Source organism: Babylonia areolata, chromosome 26, assembly GCF_041734735.1.
Source record: "Babylonia areolata isolate BAREFJ2019XMU chromosome 26, ASM4173473v1, whole genome shotgun sequence".
NCBI classification, from domain to species: Eukaryota; Metazoa; Mollusca; class Gastropoda; order Neogastropoda; family Buccinidae; genus Babylonia; species Babylonia areolata.
In genome coordinates this window covers 28905033-28914391 of record NC_134901.1, presented here as the reverse complement: position 1 = coordinate 28914391, position 9359 = coordinate 28905033, and the positions used below count along the sequence as shown (strand labels likewise).

The 9359-nt window shown below is 44.5% G+C and overlaps 1 protein-coding gene and 1 non-coding gene across 3 annotated transcripts in view; one reads left to right on the top strand and one right to left on the bottom strand.

Moving 5' to 3' along the window:
* Window positions 1–181: 181 nt before the first annotated feature.
* Window positions 182–253, top strand: Trnag-ucc (transfer RNA glycine (anticodon UCC)). The gene has a single exon. It is a non-coding gene; the product is annotated as a tRNA-Gly (tRNA).
* Window positions 254–4575: 4322 nt separating this feature from the next.
* Window positions 4576–9359, bottom strand: part of LOC143300510 (uncharacterized) — a 58931-nt gene continuing 54147 nt past the window's right edge. For both annotated transcript variants that reach the window (XM_076614239.1, XM_076614240.1), the window contains exon 4: window positions 4576–8127. In XM_076614239.1, coding sequence (XP_076470354.1) covers window positions 7328–8127 — 800 coding nt within the window. In that variant the 3' untranslated portion in view covers window positions 4576–7327. The remainder of the gene's footprint in view (window positions 8128–9359) is intronic.

The following is a 9359-nucleotide window of genomic DNA, read 5'->3' as shown; positions in this document are numbered from 1 at the left end:
AGAGGATGTCCAGATAACAGGGTTAAACTATTGTACGTGTAGAATGAACGAATCGCAAAATGAATATAATGAAAAGTTAAAACTTTTGCTTGACTAGCAGTTATAAATTTGCAGAGACTGGTTGGAACAGTGACACGTTTGTCTTTGTTACAATATTATTAATTTCCGTCGTTTGTTATCAGCGTCGGTGGTGTAACGGTTAGCATGGTTGCCTTCCAAGCAGTCGATCCGGGTTCGACTCCCGGCCGACGCACTTTTTTTTTTGTTTATCATCATCATTTTTTTATGTTCCTTCCGCCTACCTCCTTTTCTGAGACAGGTTCCATTTTTTTTAAAGGAAAATTCTTGTATCCGCTACAAAATTCGAACACTCGTGGAACAGCCTAAAAACTATAAAAGCCTCTACAACGCCTAATCATTCATTTCCTCTCTCTCTCTCTCGTTCACTTGTGGCTTTTAATTTTTTTAAATTATTTTTATTATTCTTATTCGTATTCTATTTCAGTTGCATATGGAAATATACTCACTTTGGTAAAGAGCATTTCTCCCTTTCTCTCACAGTATGTGTGTTGATCTCTGTCAGAATAATTTATTACTGTTTCATATTCAATTAAAATTTACCCGGCCGCGGCAGTAGTACTGAGTATGTGATGACTGTGTGTGTGTGTGTGTGTGTGCGCGCGCGTGTACGTGCGTGTGTGTTACGAAAGAGAGGAGCCAAGGTAGAAGTATAGGTGACGAGGGGCTGGATCTGTGTTGTCACGTCAGGCCTCTGAGAATGATACAGAGGTGATCAGAGAGTAAAGTGCCCGTCGTTTTCTTTTCAACAGACAATGGGGAAAACAACTGTTATTAATCAGCATGTCAGTATTTCGCATCAAACTGTTAGTTTAGTCAATAAAAAGATTAAAGTAATTTTTGGGTGAAAATATTCAAATGTTTTTGTGCCCTTCACAGACTGAGAGAAATGTCATCATGATTAGAATGTGTGAAAAGAACTGAATTTTTCCTATTCAGTTTTTTGCCAGATTTTGTGTGTATTCACAAAGTCTTTCCAGCCTGGTTATTACATAGACTCACTTTGTTTACACAAGTGAGTCAAAGAGCAAAAATATCACAATCACGTACACATATAGTAACATTTGCCTGTGTTCAGCCTCACAGTCCCACTTGCACGCAAAATCTATATACCCGGGCACTTGCCTGTGGAGAGGGGGGTCACGGTGGGGTAGTGTCACAGTCCTATGTTTTGACTGTGTGCGCGCGAATGGCTATAAGAATGAACGAATTCATGTAACGAGATGTTCTTGCGCGTGGAGCTCTGAACCTACAACTTCTGTCTGACCGTCGACCACTAGTGTCATCATGCACGTAGTGGGTGTATTTTGTGTCAAAATCGTTGTCAGTCAGTCAGTTTTCTACTGTGCAAGTCGCTAAAAGTGTCTTGTCTTATACTCCACTTTGAAATAGAAAATCAAGGTTTACTGACATCAGTAATATCAGCCGTTGCAGCTAAGTCTAGAGGAACCAGAGCCATGTTCACGTGCAAGTGTTGTGTGTTGCTATGGAATCAAATATCATTACATACACACTTTCACAGCTGCAAAAACAGATATTCAAATTTGGCTCCTGAATCCCTTGACTACTGCTGATATGTATATTCAGTCAGGTAAGGGCCTCACTGAGATAAGACAGAGAAGACAGAGCTTACAGGTCAGAGTGTCAGTCACCACTTTATCATTTAGACTTCTCCATTTAGGGATCACATTGCTCTGTGTTAAAAACACAAAAAAAAACAACAACAAAAAACAAAAACAGTTGCATCATTGATAAGAACACAAGAATTAGTATCTACGTTTTAAATCCATGTCATGCTTAACTTCTTCAGGTATTCACATGTTCTCTGTGTCCCACAAAGTAAAAAGAAATTACAAGGACAGCATGCCTTTTCATACCTTTTTACCCCACCATGTGGGCAGCCACACTCCATTTTCGGGTGTGTGCATTCTGGGTATGTTTTCGTTTCCATAGCCACCAAACGCTGACATGGATTACAGGATCTTTAACTTGCGTATTTTATCTTCTGCTTATGTATACACACAAAGGGGATTCAGGCACAAGCGGGTCTGCACATATACTGACCTGGGAGATCGGAAAAATCTCCACCCTTTACCCACCAGGCGCCGTTACCGAGATACGAACCCTGGACCCTCAGATTGAAAGTCCAACGCTTTAACCACTTGGCTATTGCGCCCATCTCTTTGTGGGGTTGAATGCAAGGGAGGAGTCCCACACACTTCAGTCTTTTTCTTGATCTGCTTCCCATCTCTGCCTCCGACTTCTACAATGCTTTCATGCAACCACATTTGACAACCTCACCGTGAAGATGGCCACAGATTTCTCTGTCCTGTTCAAGCCCTTCACATGTTCTGAAATGCTCCTGGCCCACTTGATCACTTCCTTATATATATATATATATATATATATATATATATTTTTTTTTTTTTTTTAATGTGGGCCTTTCACATTATATAGATATACGTGTGTGTGTGTGTGTGTGTGTGTGTGTGTGTAAGATGGTGAACGGTCACAGTACCAGAGAGGGATGGTGGTGCAGACAGCTGTTACATAATCTACATGAAGGTTGCTTAGATAACGAACTTGAGAATAGAGTTTAACAACATATAGGCATTATGCCAAACAGGCCACTATTTCCACAATGTCCGTTCACATGTGTGGTTCCTTCATCAGAACTGGACTTTGACTCCCCCCCCCCCCCGCCCCCCCGCCTCCCGCATCCTTTCTGCTTTTCCATGTGAAAGGGGGGGTGGGGGGTGGGGGGGCGTCGGGGGAGGGGGGGGGGAGGTGGTTCGATCTGGTGGAGGGAAGCAGTGAGTGAGGGGTGTAGGCTGGTGAGCCGATGAGAAGGAAAGGGGGGAAAACGGAGAAGGTAATGTTTGTGTTGACTTGGTTTCAGTTGTGAATATGATTCTACAGAATGGCAGTTTCCTTTTTTTTTTTTTTTCAGCGCACAGGACCTTAACATTGAGATGAGGGGGAGTGAGAGGTGAAAGGATAGAGACACAGAGAGAGATGTGTATATATATATATATATATATATATATATATATATATATATATAGATTGGGTGGCCTTTTCCCTTTGACCTGTCTGATTGGGTGGTCTTTACCCTTTGACCTGTCTGATTGGGTGGCCTTTACCCTTTGACCTGTCTGATTGGGTGACTTCTGGCTTGGGTGGCCCTTACCCTTTGAACTGTCTGGCTCGGGTGGCCTATACCCTTTGACCTGTCTGGCTCGGGTGGCCTATACCCTTTGACCTGTCTGGCTTGGGTGGCCCTTCAGACATGTGTATGCACTGTTTCTTTTTCTTGTTTTGTTTTTGCCCCCCCCCCCCCCCCCCAGTCTCCCTATACAGTTGTGTGCGGTGTAATGTGCTGAAATTACTCCCGCTTCTGAAACCACTCCCCGGGGGTTATTATGGGCACGTTTGTGTCTAAACTCACGCGCCACCCCCTCCGCTCCCTCAAGTTGGTCTGATACCATATTCAGGGAAGAGAAGCCGAGAAGTAACTTGGTCCTCATGTCCATATACACTCTCTTCCCAATTTGTATTTGTATTTCTTTTATCACAACAGATTTCTCTGTGTGAAATTCGGGCTGCTCTCCCCAGGGAGAGTGAGTCGCTATACGACAGCGCCACCCTTTTTTTTAAAAAATAATTTTTTCCTGCGTGCAATTTTATTTGATTTTCCTATCGAAGTGGATTTTTCTACAGAATTTTGCCAGGAACAACCCTTTTGTTGCCGTGGGTTCTTTTACGTGCGCTAAGTGCATGCTGCACACGGGACCTGGGTTTATCGTCTCATCTGAATGACTAGTGTCCAGATCACCACTCAAGGTCTAGTGGAGGGGGAGAAAATATCGGCGGCTGAGCCATGATTCGAACCAGCGCGCTCAGATTCTTTTGCTTCCAATGCGGTCGCGTTACCTCTAGGCCATCACTCCAATTACAATGTTAGTTCATATAAAGTGTGTGTGTGTGTGTGTGTGTGTGTGTGTGTGTTGCGGGGGAATGGGGTGGGGGGTGGGGGGGGGGGTAGAGTGATTCTGGTCCCGTGCCCGTTTAGACTCCATCCCACCCCCATTCTAGCAATACAATACTAAGATCAGAGTGATTCTGGCCATATGCCCGTCTAGAATCAGAGAAGAGGAGTGAAGCATTTCTGGCCCTACGCCAGTATATATTCTCATCCCAATGTTAAGTTCACAAAGGTGTATGTGTAGGAGGTTGGGGGAGGGGGGGGGTGGGGGGGGGGAGAGGGGGAGTGATTTTGGCTCTATGCCCGTTTAGTCCCTTCATCCCCATTCTTATGATACTATGATCAGAGAAGTTTGGGGGGGATGGGGGGTAATTCTGGCCTTATACCCATATAATTGTCACACTGCCGCATTCACTCAACTCAATCTCACACGACAGATAGACTCGCACACAACGTTCGCATTCTGACTTCACTCTTACCCAGGGATAAACAACATAACGACGTAAAGACACTCCTTTCTGATTTTTAATAAACAAAGAAAATAAATAGTAATGTTCACATTTTCCCTTCAAAGATAAATCATATGAAAAATCCAATCCAAGAAAACACAATATTTTCTGTTTTCTCTTACACTTTCCGTTATTGTTTTAAAATCATAATGATAATTTTCATTTGTTTCTTTTAAAGACTGTTGTCAGTTGGTGCTTCCCAAACATCTTTCGGTGGGCGATGCATCAGCCAAACACTTTCGTCCGAAAACAGGCCAGGCACTGAGGATCCTGAAAACATCCTCAGAACCTAACTGAAGTTAAATCGAACAACTAGTTAAAATAGTACTCACATGACTTGCGTCGCCATTCTCGTTTTACTGAATCAGTATTCAGAAACGTAAATGAAAACAACAAAACAACAACAAACCATCGAAATTCACAAAATTTGGATTAAACAATGTCACCAAATTTCTCATTACCAAACTCGAAATTATTGACTCACCAGTACTTCAAATCTGCTTCCCTGAACCTCCACAGTTCAACAAGACTACGTCTCACATTCTCAGAATGGTAATAGTGTCTGTTCTATGACTCTCAGACCCTAAGGTCTTTTTTTTCCCAGGTCACTCCTGTGACCAGTTCAGCTGTGTTCAGAGAGGGAAGTGGCAAGAATTATGGTGCACTCTCACTTACTCTCTCTACACTAACAGTAGGGCTACATGGAGTGGTTTTTAGGGAGTGGTTTTTATAGAGTTTCTTTTACAATACAGCACACACACCAAGCAGTTCACCCTCCTCAGCAAAAGTAACACACAGCCCTACATAAAGCAGCACACACTGCCAACTTAAGTACTTCCTACAAGCAGCACACAGTAAAACGTTCAACCTACACCTAACGCAGCACACAGCCCAACAAGGATTTCCTTGCACCTCACATCACTGATCAGTCTGTCAAGGTTCAGTTTTTAGAGGGAGATATAACTGAAAACTAGCTGTGCTGACTGGTTTTATCCCTTCCCACAACATACTGTGCATACTAATACAAGCTACAACACTCACTCCCCCAACTAGTTGAACTGAAATAACCAATCGTTGCTTGTCTTGGTGACGCTGTGTGAATGACTGACAGATTCACTGCTTAATCCCAATTCGTCCAATTCAGCAGATTGATCTGATGAGGAGAACAGGGGTTAGGGGCAGTGTCGGCGCGACCTCAAAGAGTAGACTTTGGACTGGACGGAGCAGGGAGATAACGGAGTGGGGGGGGGGGGGGGCGTGGCGGGGAGGTATGAAGGGATGGGGAAAGTGTAGGTGGTGGGGGTGTACATGACACTGCTGGGACACTATAACAATAGTAACAAGAAATTAGGGATGGGGAATGAACGGGCATAAGGCAAGAATCCTCTCACCCCAACCCCTTCTTATGTGAACTTAACATTTTGTATGAGAGTGTATATGGGTTTATATGGGTAAAATGAACAAACATACAAAAATATGTTTTTTTTAAAAAAAGGATGGAAGCTGGTAGGAGTATCTCACATGAACACTGATATACATAAATCCTAAACATCGGATAATTCTGAAATTGTGGTAGGCCACAGCTGCTTGTCATACAATGAGGCACAGCTATGCACTGAGATGCAAGATACTGAATATAGGTAAACCATTATCATAACTGTAGAATGTACAGAAAACCAACTACTCAACTCTAGTTTGTATTCGTAAACAGGGCTTTATATGTAGACCATATGGCAACAAAGTTTGTCCTAGCAATATATTCTTCAAAGTTCAATTGTATACCTGTGTATCAATCTCTTACTAAAACATTGTATATCTGGCACGGTTTTGTTCAACTTGCACTGGTACACGTATTGTTTCGCAAATAACAAAATGAAATAAAAAGTGCGATCAATAGCAATGTTTTTGTCAGGTCCAAATATGGCCAACAGTTCGGTAATTCGCAAAGTTTCAGTATTTGGCAGAAACGTTGGACGGTCGTGCACTGCAGTCCACAAGGTTAGTTTGCTTTTTTTTTTCATCGTTCAGCACCTGCATCGTTACTTAAAAACTTTTCCCCCATTCTATTCTATTCTATACACCTTTGGTTGGACGGTTTGGTTTTCAATGCTGCCCTGTTAACCCACGTTTTCTCGCAGACCCGTACCTTCTCGCACACTGGGTCACCCCACGTCGTTCACTTCACGAGAAAGCGTGGGACTGCAAAAAACAGTGTGGTCGTTCCCCATTTTTCCTGTAGGCCAATATATCCCCAAAGCCGATCGACTGAGCTGACAATATCATTAGTGTGTGTTTATCAAAACAGGCGCTTCCCATCGTGCAATTGTACTTTTTTAGTGTGGTTGTTCATAGTTCAACTTAAGTGCGTTCATAGCTTTCCATGGTCTTCTTGTTTTTGCGCTTGTGCATGATGTGTGAAATAATCGTTTTGGGGAACTGTTACCTTTTCTCGTGGATGTGCTGCGTTTTGTGGGTGTCCAGCTGGTGGGGTTTGTTCCTGAGATTTTTTTTTTTCTTTGTTCAAGCCTTAATACGGCTTGACAAAATCCCTCCCCCACACGTCTTCTATGGTTATGAACTTCACTGGATGTGTGCTGATCACCAGTTCATGGAGAGAAAAGGTATGAACAGTAAGCTTAGGAATGTGCTCTCTCTCTGTCTGTCTGTCTCTCTCATCTGACACTGCCAGGGAAGAACAGGTCACAACATTCCTACAAGCACCACGCTGAACGAGATAACCGTTTTACCTTTCCTGCTAAACGACATACACGTTGTGCATGTCAGCAAGCTCTTCACAGGGCACTTCCCTGACGTCTGAAATGTCACTGCCTTTCACGTGATCGTTTTCAGACGAAACACACACGTTAGCGTCATAAGTACGCCTCATGAGATACGCGCTGTGGCGAGGCACGGGGGCGAGCTCGCCCTCAAACTTCATCCGGGTCAGTGGGTACACGTCTTCTATGGGGTAGAGGCAGCTTTTCTGATTAAACTGGGTCAAACACCAGACGTGAGTGTCGTCAGTGGTGACGAAGAAGATGTCCACGAAGAAGGCTCGGACGACCACGTCCTTGAAAGGGTGGAACTGCAGCACGTAGTCCTCCTTCTCCTCTTCCTCCAACACCCGGGCCTTGCGGTGCGGAGACTGGGAGAACATGGGAATCACCGGGGCGTGGTCGGAGAAGAACTTCCAGAACCTGCAGGGCTGTACGAAGAGCGAGAATCCTGGGATGCAGGACAGCACGCGCTGCAGTTTGTCCATGTCCTTCACGTCCACGGCGACGTCCATCTCGTCGTCCCATGGAGTGACCCCCCCGTGGCGGACAGCGCCCAGCAGGGTACCGTCTATCAGGAAGTGCGTGATGTTGTGCAGGGTCATGGCCTCGTGCAGCACGCGCCACGTGCGGACCATCTGACCTTTCTCGACGGGAGACAGTTTGGGGGCGAAGGGCAGTAAGCTCTCTCTCCGTTCAGGGGACTGCTTCCTCAGCCAGGTCCAGGCTGTGGAGTGGGCCTCTTCGTCCTGGGGGCGGGGCCAGGTCTGCTTGAAGGGTTCTGCAACGAGGCGTTCGTTCATTGTGTGTCATATGATTTTGAAAATAGTGTGGACGCACGCGTGTGCGCGCACACAATTGCACATGAGTGGGCATGGGCGAACTCGCGCGCGCGCACACACACACGTACACACACACACACACACACACACACACACACTGACAAAGTGAGTGATGGCGAATGCAGAAAGGATCTGAACATTGTGTTTTCAACTTGCTCCACTCCTACACTTTTGATCATGATTCCAACATCGAACAAGCACTGGAGGCAGGACGATGCGAAGGACTTCAAGGAACATAAACCTACGGGTTTTCAGTTGTGGACGTGTGAATACCACCGTTTCAGTTTTCTTCGAAATCCAACCATTAAAATGTATTCTTCTTCTTTATCTTTTTCTCCTTGAACTCCGTGAAGTGCCATTGGTGCGCCCCCCAAAGAAGAACTGTTCACCAGATTTCCTCCAGGTCTGTTTTTGTGCAGATGGTTTTCCATTCTGTTATGTTGTCATTTCATTGTTTTCACGGTCTTCCCCTGTGTCTCCCCCCCCCACCCCGGCCCCCTCAACAGTTCCTTGGGGAATTGTTTTGCATGGTCATTGGATCTTGTAACGTGGCTATACCAATGTAGTTTCTACTCTTATTTCAATAATGTCAGCAGATCTTCATAAAGTCCAAAGTGCATGCAGGAAGATGGAATATACCAGTGCATGCACGCAGGAAGATGAATCATACCAGCGCATGTTTATAGGAAGATGGAATAAACCAGATCATACACACAGGAAGATGAAATAAACCAAAGCATGCTTTGGTAACTTCCATCTTCCTGTGTACATGAAAATGAATCATACCAGAGTATGTACATAGGAAGATGGAATATAACAGAGCATGCACGCAGGAAGATGAAAAATACCCGAGCATGTACATAGGAAAATGGTACACACCCGAGGATGCACACAGGAAGATGGAATATAACAAAGCATGCACATAGGAAGATGGAATACACCCGAGGATGCACAAAGGAAGATGGAATATATCAGAGCATGCACACAAGATGAAAAATACCTGAGCATGTACATAGGAAGATGATATACACCCGAGGATGCACACAGGAAGATGGAATATACCAGAGCATGCACACAGGAAGATGGAATATACCAGTGCATGCACACAGGAAGATGAAATACATCAGAGCATGCACACAGGAAGATGGAATATACCAGTGCATGCACACAG